We start from the raw sequence: 12,056 nt of genomic DNA, 5'->3' as shown, positions 1-12,056 counted from the left end.
AACATGCACAAACAATTATAATAAAATAATCAGATGGTAATAATAGGTAGCAAGTACACTTCCATAGTAAGTGTGGTATAGGAATTGCTAAAGGGAAGTTAAAATTGCTAAGCTCCCTAGAAGAGGAAAAGACTCCTGGGAATTCAGAGGAAGGAAATAGATCAGAGGAAGCTGGGATGTGAATTAGCATTAGGACATAAATGTGCAGTTGCCAATAAGGATAATAGTATCTAACTTGTAGTGAGTGCTTATTATGTGCCAGGAACTATTCTGATGTTCTAAGTGCTTTAACCATCTCATGAGCTCTGCAGCAGGTCGTATTGTTAACCCCTTTTTAGAGTTGAGGAAACTGAGAATAGCACCATGAAATAACTCCCCACATCTCACAGCTAGAGAATAACAAAGGCAAGACTGGACCCAGGTCATCGTGCTCCAGAGCCAGTGCTTTCAGTAACAGTTGACAGCAGGAAGGAAACTCTGAGAAAAGGGTCCATGAGGAAGCATCAGTAGAAAAGTGGTAAAGGGCAGAATGTACATGCAAAAGAGAAACAGACTCACAGATAGAGAACACACACTTGTGGTTATCAAAGGAGAGAAGGAAGATGGGGAGGGACAAATTAGAAGTATGGGATTAAGGGCTTCCCTGGTGGCGCAGTGGTTGAGAGTCCGCCTGCCAATGCAGGGTACACGGGTTCATGCCCCAGTCCGGGAAGATGCCACATGCCGCGGAGCGGCTGGGCCCATGAGCCATGGCCACTGAGCCTGCGCGTCTGGAGCCTGTGCTCCGCAACGGGAGAGGCCACAACAGTGAGAGGCCCGCGTACCGCAAAAAAAAAAAAAAAAAAAAAGAAAACAAGTATGGGATTAAGAGATACAAACAACTATGTATAGAACAGATAAGCAACAAGGATACACTGTACAGCACGGGGAATTATACCCATTATCTTGTAATAGCCTATAATGGAGTATAACCTGCAAAAACACTGACTCACTATGCTGTACACCTGAAACCAACATACTACTGTAAACCAACTGTACTTTAAAAGCAGATGACTGGGATGTGTGAAGCAATGGTTCCCAGAAGAAGGCAAGGCAGTGGCTGGCTGCGGGGGTGACGGGAGTCCAGGAGCTGATTCTGACTGGAGTGACTGAGAGGTGGCAGACGAGGGGACAGAGGAGGGCAGCCGGTCTGGCCTTTGGAGGGAGCATGAATTCTGTGCAGAGGACCCTGAGTATGTGGTGCTCGGGCACACGTCCACTCCATGTGTTTGCAGACAGAGAAGCGCAGCCCTGATGCTGAAAGGAGCACTCACACGCAGGAGAAGGATGTGGCAGTCACCTTGCAGGGGATGCCAGAGGGGTGCCAAGGTCAGCGGAAATAACCAGAGAGAGAGACGCCATGGCAACATGCTCCAGAAAATGCCAGCCCTTAGCAAGAAAACAAAGCAGGTCTGAGCCAGTGGCTGTTTCTGGGTGGAGCGAATACAGATCCTTTTGATTTTCCTCTAGTTAAATTTTCTTTTCAATAGTTGCTACATTTTCTATAACAAAGCCTAACTTTCAAAAGAAGAAAAAATAAGGATTTTACATATATGTGATACAAATCCAGGTATGCATGTATATGCCATATAAATTAAGTAGCTCAACTTTGATGGGCCTCTTATGAGACTGAAGATGTCATGGTCAAATGGACACTTTTTTTTTTTTTAAACTACAGCAAATTGAAATTCCTGGGGCTATCATTTAAAAGCCCATAAATAAGGATTTATCACAGATGCTCTATCTCCCTAATGAACAGAAAAGGAGCAGCCACTTGTCTTCTTTGGTTTCTTCTTGTTCTGTTTCTCCTCCCTAATTTCCTCCTTCTCCTCACCCTCAAAACGGGACCAGATCTAGAAAAACTATAGTGCCTGGGACAGGATAGCCTGGGCCAATCCTAGGCAATGGATTGAAAACGGAACCTGTCTTTTTCCAAACCCCTGGGGCTTTATCCATCCACCTGCCGCAGGGATCCTGGCTACTACCCTGGGACCTGGCAAACAGTGGCCGGGCACTGTCAGCGCCCCAGCCTCCTTTGAACCTCTTTCTTCCTCCTGCCTCTTCAGTTCTCTCTGGTTACCCAGGGTCCCTGGGCTGCCCAAAGTCATCTCAAATCCCTGACTATTATTTCAAGATCTGAAATGTTCCCTTCTTTCCACTGGATCCAGGGAGCCACGTGCCAGAGCTGCAGTTCTGTAATCCCAATTAGAGGGGACACCAGGAGGTGTGAAGGAGACCTGCCCCTCCCGGGAAGTATCTGCCTCTTGGAATAAGAGCTTGTTCAAATGCCCAGTCCTGGGTTAAGCATCTTACACACATTAGCTCATTGAATGAAGCCTTGCTATAGTCCTGAGAGGTAGAAACTGCTTTTCTTATTTTACAGTTGAGGATACTGAGGCTCAGAGAGGTCAAATGACTCTCCAGGCTCTCACAGCTGGTAAATTCTCATTGGGAACATGGAGGAGGATACAGCTTTGAGCAGGAGGTCTTACATTTAGCCTACTCTGGGCCTCAGCCCTAGGCAGGCCACTCCCCCTTATCTGACCTTCCATTTAGTGTGATCTGACTTCCAGCCTGTTGCCCCAAGTCATCAGTGAATCATTACTTGGAGAAAGACATAGGTTGGTAAAATGAATCAAGCATTTAGGAAACCCAAAGCCATACCAAAACAAAACAAGTCCCATCAAATTATAAATTGTAAATTCACAAATGAGACGCAACTTTATTAAGCTCATGTGATGTTCATCACTGCGACAACTGCCATGGAAATAATGCGCCCCTAAAAGAGTTATTACAAGGAAAGGCCCATATCAGTGCTTCTTGGCCTCCACACACTTGTTAGCCATGGGATAATTAACTTTATCCAGCAAACCAACTCATCAGAACATCTCATTCCTAGCTCACCTGGGATATTTTCAGTATTCGTTGAATTGCTTTTAACATCAGATGCTTCTAGATTCACTTCACAAAATGTTCACCAGGATCAACGTTTGAAGAATGAAGAGAGTTTAGGGGACGGAGAACCAGTAAAGGGTGGAAATTCCTTTCATATTTTTATACAAAGCCTAATTGTTTCCTTTGTATTTATTGCTGATTGACTTCTCCTTTCTTTGTCAGTTAGCCAAACAAAATGCGTTTGCCTTTTCTAATCTTGGCTCATAAATCAGTTCTTTCGGCTCCTAATTACTTTGGCTGTTCTCCCTTGAAAACCTTCCAATTTGTCTAAAACCGTCTCTTGAGGGGAAAAGAGCATGTGCTGTCTTAGGTGAAAACGTGATAGAACATAAATTGGGATAAACTCTTACCCAACAGTGGGGTCATAATATGACAGAACACGAGATTTTATTTAGGACTGTATTAGGTTGTAAATCATTATTGAAAGCATCCCAAGGATTTTCTTTCCTTTTATGGGGTCACTGAATTTTCATTTCTAAGCTCATCCTAGAACAAGTGACTTTGTTTCACTAAAATTTATCAGAGGACCAGCTCGACCCAAATAAAACAAAAAGAAATCCAAAAGTACATTTGAGCCTTAGGGAGAAAAACACGTGGCTGAATTTTCAGATTTCTCATAGTCACTAAGACTTATGAAAACAAACTTCATGATCCCAGTTTACGTTCCAACTCTAGAAGCATATCCAGCTTTGTAAAGATGTCCTCCACAGTGCCTCTCCACACTCCTTGCCTCCCCAAATGTGAAACATTAATCACACCATCACCCATCCCACTGTGCAAACCACAGACTCGAGAGGCACCCTTGACGTCTACCTGTTCCCTTCCCTACATCCCCAAATCCAATCCATCAGCAACCTATCCCCTCCCCTACATACTCCATGAGTCTCCATACTTCCTGCATCTGCACCTCCGTTGCCCTGTGCCACCCTCATCTTCTGACTAGACTAGACCAGTTAGTCTGGGCCACTTCCAATCTGTTATTGACTTCCCTCTGCTCTCAGGATGAAGAAAACAATTATTACACAGCCCATAAAGCCCTGCACGATCTGAGTTCCTTTCCACCTCAGAGAGACAAGTCGCCCATACTCTTCTCTCCCTGTCCCCTCTCTACCTAGTCCAGTGACTCTTAACCCTGGCTGCACACTGGCATGGTCTAGGGAACTTTTATCCTGTCCCCCAGAGATGCTGATTTAGCTGATGTAGTTTCATCTCCATATGCCCTGTGCCTGTTACAGTGCCTGGTACATAAATACTCTTTAAATGTTTAAGGAAGAAAGGAAGAGAGACCAATGAATTTCTCCCAGAAATTATGATGGAAGAATTAAGATGGTTCACTTTTCCAACAGCAAAGTGGTAAAGCTGTGCAAGTTGCATATTCATGTGAGATTTCGTTTCTCGAAAATATTGCTAGCCCTGGCTGTGTGGTTTCTGAAATCCTTCTATGAAAATGTTACTGTAGAACGTAGACTCTGAGCACACTTGAAAGCTGAATGCTCAGTTTTGTCCCAAGCCCATTACCTAATCAGCGTTAACCAGGACTTTTAACAAAACAGAATTATAGTCTATTTCTGTATCTGTGCCTCCAATAATTTCCTGTTTTTAAGAAAAGATTATGGTTTGTGTTATTTTAAGCTTTTACGTGTGAACAGATCCTCAGGGCTCAGGAACTCATGACTATCACTATAACATGAAATTCCTCTATTAGATGCAATGAAACATAACAGAAAAATTGCAGTGTCCTCCCTCAGCTGTTACGTGACATCTGAATAAAAGCTCAAGATGGTGTTGAGGAGAAAGAAGGCTCTGGGGAGTGGCAGAGGCTCACTTATTGGAAAAGCAGCCCAGCGACGCCAGCAATTATGAATGGTGACCAAGCACAAGGGAAAACGCCAGGTCAAAACCTGTTCACTCAAAAATAGTCACAAATTGTCCAAGTTAAGTCTACAAGTCCACAAGTCCACTGTACATAATTTATTATTAAAGCCAAGATAAATTAGAACCCCATATACCTCCAGTCTGTCTGCCATTGCGAGCAAAGACCACAGTTTTCATCTCTATAACCCCAACCATAATGCCTGGCACGTAGTGGGTTTCCAAGAACTATTTGTTGACTGAATTCATGGAACATAACTATCAACTTGAAAATTCCTTAGCTTAAGGTTATTCCATATTAGATGGCAGTGACAAGGTCCAGAATGTGTCACTGTGGCATAAAAATCATTTTGAGCTGCAGGCATTTGAGAATAGGCATTTTTTTTTCCTGAACTCCCTTACCTGCCTAAAAGCAGAGCTTTTCAAAAGAACTGAATTGTCATAAATGCCTTTCCAGGAAGATGACTCTTACCCCCGAGACTAGAAGCCTGCACTGCACCTAAATAGACCTCGTCATGAACTATCGTATCTCCAGCTATTCCCCTAAGAACCCACTGGTCTTTCCTAAAAGTCATTTGTTTTTCCATAAGTGCCCTTCTTCTGCTCCCTTTCCCTTGTTAAGGTGATACAGAAGCCCCAAATTCTAACCGCCTCCTTGAAGCACATTTTTCGGTGAACTTGCACTGAATGTACATGAATTTTAAAAATCTATCTTTTCTCTTGTGAATCTGTCTTTTGTCAGTTTAATTTGTGGGCCCCCAAAAACTAAACATAAGAGGTTAGAGGAAAAATTTTTCTTTCCCGACAGCAACGTCAAGGAAACCTTGAATCCTGACTACCTCTGTCAGACACTGAAGGCATGCAGTCCAGATAAATGAGGGAGAAAACAAGCAGTGGAAGTGAAAAGCATGCAAAACTCAAGTATGAAAACTGAAAGAAGGCAAGTCCCAGATTCTGTAAAATTCAGTGAAAGGATTCCTAACACACAATACCTTCAATAGGGCCAAAGCCTTATTTAATATCAAGTGGCTTCAAATTAATCTTTGAGATGGTTTTATTTTCTTCCTCTGATTAGTGCAAAGATTAACTTTGTAATCAGTAAATAGCCACTGAAGGAAATCACAGAATTATATACTCTTACAGCTGGAACACGGAAGTTATTAACACAAGAATGTTCAAAGCTCAGCCTTACAAGCAATTAAAGAAATACTTGTTTAAAAAAATTAAGAAATTCTATGTTTTCCCTATTAAATTAGCATAGATTTTTAAAAAGTCAATATCCATAATTAGCTAGGATGCAGTGAGATGGGAATTAGGATGTATTGCTGGGAGGGGGGCATAAACGGAAGGGCAATCTGGATGTATGTGTTAGACTCCTTTAGGATGGATCTAAAACTCACTGGCCCATGTATTTCACCCTGAGGGGCGATTTCTACGTCAATCATCAGGAATCTGAGTGATGAATTACGTCACAACATTGTTATGCACAAGCCAAAAAAGCTGGAAACCACCAAAATGTCCAACACGAACAAGATGAGAGTGGATCTGTTAACAGTTGGGGAAACAGAGGATGAAAAATGGGTTGAGCACTTGAAGAGAACGATAAACTTGGGCACTTGAAGTTTGAGGCGCCTGTGGGACATTCATTGTCAGATGGGCAGAAATGGAAGCTTGATGCAGAAGAGATACTAGACCAGAGAGAAAGATCTGGGACTCAGCCTCAGAGAAGTCAACAGGCCACAGAAATCACGTTCTCTGACAACAGTGAAGGCCGTGGGGAAAAGGTTTAATGAACAAGGCTGATTCCAAAGTGTATGCACCATTTAGTAGAAGGAAAAATGATTATATGTGCCCCCAAAAAGAAAAATCTGAAAGGAAAATGTTAAAAGCAAAATGTTGAAATTATAGATGATTTAGATATTATTTTTCTTTATACTCTTCTGTATTTTCCTTTTTTTTTTAAAAAAAGCAGTGTCTTCATTCAACTATGTATGATAAGCAAATATAATGCTCCAGCATTTTCCTGAATGATAAATATATGTATTTTTCATTACTTAAAAAAAAATTAATCCGAGAGGTTCTAACTATTGCCTTGTTTTACAGATATGGAAATGCTGACAACACCAGTAGAGGAAGTGACTTGTCCAAGGTCATGCAGTCAGCATGCACAGCTTCTGAAACCATCCTGGAGCTCCAGCAAGAAATGGAAAAAGGGATTCGGTTTGTAACCAAGCTCTCTGAATCACAGCTCTTCTACCAGGTGAGGAAGCTCTATAAATACAACCATAAATATGTGCTTAATCATATATCTTCCACTGCCTTATTATAAGTAATCGCCTCCATGGCATTTTACCAAAATGTTCCAGAGCAAAGTATAATCTTCTCTCTTGATAATTTTGAGGACTTTCTGTCCTTTACAAAAAAAGTGTTCTGCATTTTCTCAATTAAAAAAAAAAAAAGATCCTTTTGCCAGCTACTGATGCTGCCAGGTTTTTAATGTGAGTCCACCCACTCCAAGCTGTATCTATGTCTGAATACAAATACATATATTTGAAGACTGGCCAAGTTCTTTTAATTCATTCTCTTATCACAGGATGTAGTAAAAGCAAAGTCATATTTCCCTCAAGTTTATCTAACTTTCAATACCCATTTGAATAAAAAAGTCCCATTGTCTTTCACAATGGATACTGAATTACTGGAAGACCACTGTACATCTAGTCTAGACCAACAAAATGAAATATGATTTCTTTAAAGCAGAACACTATTTCCATTACTTACATCAGATGGCAAGCTTTTACCTGTAATTAAGTAAATCAATTATAAGCTTTAAACCTACCTCTGACATGAATTAGATTTCCAAAATATGCAACCTTTGGTTGACCTATATTTCATTTTTAAAACTGGGGTCCATCACAATCTAGTGATCAATACACAGAACACCACAAATAGTATCCCTTCTGTTTGTCAGATATTATAAATGATTAGCATTATGCTTGCAGGAAGCACACAGCTGTTGGTCTAACCTTTTGGGGCCCATCTCCTGAAAGCATGATATATCGTTCTTACTTTATGGCTTTCTGTACTTAAGGTACCCAGTTCTGTAGCCTTAGGGATGATGTGGCTATAAATGCATGTATAAATGTCTCACAACCCCACACCGTGAGATGTGTATTTATTTTGACAACCTTAACTGCCTCCAGTGGCGGGAAGGTAAAGAAGGGCTAGTCTGTTTCTGAAAGATGACTTTGCTCTGTCTTTGACAAAAGACATCTCACAGTAACACACACCTTTACATTTACAGCTTTTTCATCTACCTACTGCCATTCTGACGAATCTAAACATTAGACTTTTTTTCAATCATCATTTCAGAAAGGATGAGAACCTAGTAGGTAAGAGCTCTAGGGATGGCAGGCAGTCCTGAATTTGAAGAGCCACTCTGCCACTTACCAGGTGTGCAACCTTGGACAAGTGACTTAAGTTTCAGTTTCTTCAACTGCAAGGAGTATACAATGGCACCTGGGATTGTCGGAAGACAATGCACAGCTTAGCACAGTGTCTAGTCCCTAGCACAGACTTGATAAGGTAAATGTTACTTAACAGTATTCATAAGATGTTTTTCAAGTTTGGTATATAATATGAGGAGCATTTACAAAAGGCTTCTTTGCCCCTGTTTCCCCAAACCAGAAACTCCATCAACATTGCCTTGGGAATTATCGTGAAGACTCTAGAAAAGAGGACAAAATAACTCCACAATGCCCTTCTTTCAGAACTCAGGCCAATACTTTAATGCTCATGTTTATCTGTATTTACCTGGCTGGTTCCATTTTACGGAGCCTCATCTGTTTGTGGGATGGGGATGTCCTGGGATTCAACCAACCAATTTTGCAGTAGACTTCTGCAACTTTGCCCTTTTGTGAGTACTGTTTAATGTTCCACGTGAATTTAGTCTTTGCTAAATCTTTGACCTTATCTTGGACCATATCATTTTCTGCTTATGACCCTAAGCTCATGAAAAACATGTTTTCCTTTAATGTTTTGACAACCTTTAAGTACAGAAACGCCTAGAGAATCAACTGGTGAGTAAGTTCTTTCAAATGGTGAGAACAGACTATACATAATATGCTACAAAAACCTGCCTTCTAAGTATGGAATCGTAAATCTCTCCACACTGGAATCCCAGAATGGCCAAGAACAGATAGAAAACTAAGAACCACCTCCCAGGGTCTTGGGGCATGCACAGATAAGCTTGAGAATGAGAAGGAATGTCCTGCCCTGGCAACATTCTAACCCCTCTTCTTGGCTGCTTCATCTGGAACCCTGATCAGAGAAGGGGAAATAATGAGGGGGAATAATGCTAGTGGGCCTGGTGACTGATGGTCAGCCATAGCAGCAGGTCCCCACTTGGCAAATGGGGGTGTCAATGGAATGCCCTGTCATCAGCAATGCACTTAGTGAATGACGAGTCTGTGATAACAGAAAGTGCGTATACTATAACTGAATACAACAGGTTACAAAACTTTTATAATACAGGTACACACATTCATACACACATGCACAATACAGCCTCAACTATGTAAAATAAAGCATATGAAAACCATAAAGACAATACACCAAAAAACATTGGTTGTCACTGACTGGGAGATTATGGGTAATACTTTTCCTCTTTCTACTTTCCTATTATTTTTTTCCAATTGTCTATAATCGTGTATAGCTTGGATATCTAAAAAACGTATTTTAAATGTCAACATAAATTCATTGAAATTTAGCAAATTTCACGTTTTAGCAAGAGAGAAAAATGAATACTCTTCACAACAGATAACGATCCTTCCTACAAACGACTTTGACCATTGTCCTGATGGTAACGGTTGATAATTAGTAACTAGAAGGACGCTTTGCAAATACTGACGTCAGCAGCCTGCCCCAGACCCCTCTCTCTGGGTCAGATGGTTCTTTTTTCTGTGAAACATTCTGGTCTATCCTAGAGAACTGGGGAACGTGGAGGAAGAGAGGTGTAGGGCGAGTAAAACTGTTAGAAATTGGTTGGGTAACGGATATATCCTCAAAACTGCTCTGAAAGTGTTTGCAGCCTGTATCTGCACTAAACAGCCCGATCTGTTTCACACACACCAAGGCGTGGCCCACCAGGAAAAACCCGCGCATCCGTGAGTGACAGCTTAGACCTTAAGGATATTGATACTTCCACTTTGCAAGGAGCCGTTTCTCCCACCACATCCCCAAACGCAAGCCTCAAGGAGGGTGTAGGTTTGGCTCCAGCCAAAGTGCTGCGGGCAGTTTTAACTTTATGTCCCTGTAAGGCTGCCCTGTTCATCTCCTGATCTTGGTTTCGGGAGCTCTGAAGATCCGTTTAAGGTTCTTTTCATAGACTGAGCCTCTAGGCCTTTGTGTCTAGAGAAACCCAAGCCTCCCTCACCTGGGGACCTGTGATCTGATCCTCCTACACCATCAGTAAAGATGCAGGTGCTCAAACGGCAAGAATCAGGGTCTGTGTTTAATGTCCCCGGGGCAAGCACGTCGGAGAAGTGGTGGGGACAGGTCAAGTGCGAGCGCGGAGAGACCATTTCTGCAACAGTTCTCTTGGAAACCCTTGTCCGCGTCGCACTTTTTCGGCTGCTGGGCGGAGGCAAAGACTGTGGACGCGTGGGCTCATCACTATCACCCTCCGCGCACTGCCAACGTTTGAGTGACGGCAGTAACTTGTAGGTGAATGGATTTTTCACTCGGTTTGGGCTGGGGATGGATGATGGGGACAAACGGCTGGGAGTGTCGACTTAAAAGAGTCTATCGGGGCTTCCCTGGTGGCGCAGTGGTTGAGAGTCCGCCTGCCAATCCAGGGGACACGGGTTCGTGCCCCGGTCCGGGAAGATCCCACATGCCGCGGAGCGGCTAGGCCCGTGAGCCATGGCCGCTGAGCCTGCGCGTCCGGAGCCTGTGCTCCGCAACGGGAGAGGCCACAGCAGTGAGAGGCCCGCGTACCGCAAAAAAAAAAAAAAAAAGTCTATCGATTTTATGGAGGACTTGTGGACTTCCACAGAACACCCAGCGAAAAAGAGGGGTTCGGGGGGAGGGGTGCAGAGAAACGAGGGTGCGGGAATAGGCTGCCGGAAACCTGCCAATTACCCGAAGAGAGTAGGGGGCGCCCGGCTTGGCCAAAGCCAGGCTGATGCCACCGAGGAGGGCCACCTAGAAGAAGGAAGCTCAGCGTGGGCGCCTTGACCCCGCTCGGGTCTCCGCGGCTCGCTCCCGCCCCCTCAGCCCCCCGCGCGGCGCGAGCCGGCCCAGCCAGACCCCGGGGGGGCAGCCTCAGAGGCGGCCGAGGGCTCGGCGGGCGTCCCGGGGTGCAGGATGCGGCGAGGCGTGTACCTTGGTGCCCTGGTAGAAGTCGTCCACGGACCGCGAGCCCATGAAGGGGAACTGCATGTGCGTGTGCGTGTCGATGCCGCCGGGCAAGACCAGCTTGCCGGCGGCGTCTAGGACCCGCAGCCCGGCCGGCGCGTCCCCAGGCGGCAGCAGGTCGCGCCCCAGCGCCCGCACCACGCCGTCCTCCACCAGCACGTCGGCCACCTGCGAGGAGTCTTCGTTGACCACGCGCCCCCCGCGGATCAGGAGCCGCGACGGCGCCGCCATGGCGAGGGGCGCACGCGCTGCGGGCCGCCCTCCTTGCGGGAGCACGGGGAGGACGCCCGGGCCCGGCTCCGGGTTTAACAAGGACCCGCTGCGAGGGGGTGGGGGAGGAGCGGCTCCACCGCCGGGGTCTGGGCTTGCGCGAAAGGCTGGGGCGGACCCGGAGGTCAGCTGGCTTCAGACCTGAAAGTTCTGCCGCCCTGAATCCAGGTGTACCTCCAGACCCTGGATGTACACCGAGATTTTTCCCTTCCAGTCATTGGAAGGGAAGAATCTTGGAGGTAGTATTTTTTGTTTGTTTTGTTTTGTTTGCGGCACGCGGGCCTCTCACTGTTGTGGCCTCTCCCGTTGCGGAGCACAGGCTCCGGACTCGCAGGCTCAGCGGCCATGGCTCATGGACCCAGCCGCTCTGCGGCATGTGGGATCCTCCCAGGCCCGGGCACGAACCCGTGTCCCCTGCATCGGCAGGCGGACTCTCAACCACTGTGCCACCAGGGAAGCCCTTGGAGGTAGTTTTAAAGACGAGGGACGTTTGTTTTCCTTTCTAA

General features: G+C 44.9%; 1 protein-coding gene across 2 annotated transcripts in view; it reads right to left on the bottom strand.

Annotated features, from left to right (window-relative positions):
- The window catches only part of DPYS (dihydropyrimidinase), an 81,035-nt gene extending 69,461 nt beyond the window's left edge, over positions 1-11,574 (bottom strand). For both annotated transcript variants that reach the window (XM_082601475.1, XM_082601476.1), the window contains exon 1: positions 11,248-11,574. In XM_082601475.1, the coding sequence (XP_082457601.1) occupies positions 11,248-11,511 (264 nt within the window). In that variant the 5' untranslated portion in view covers positions 11,512-11,574. The remainder of the gene's footprint in view (positions 1-11,247) is intronic.
- Between the last annotated feature and the right edge of the window lie 482 nt (positions 11,575-12,056).

The sequence above is a fragment of the Mesoplodon mirus genome, assembly GCF_964341445.2.
Source record: "Mesoplodon mirus genome assembly, chromosome: 16".
NCBI lineage: Eukaryota > Metazoa > Chordata > Mammalia > Artiodactyla > Ziphiidae > Mesoplodon > Mesoplodon mirus.
Note: the sequence above shows the minus strand (reverse complement) of the source record. Positions and strands in the feature narration are given on the sequence as shown.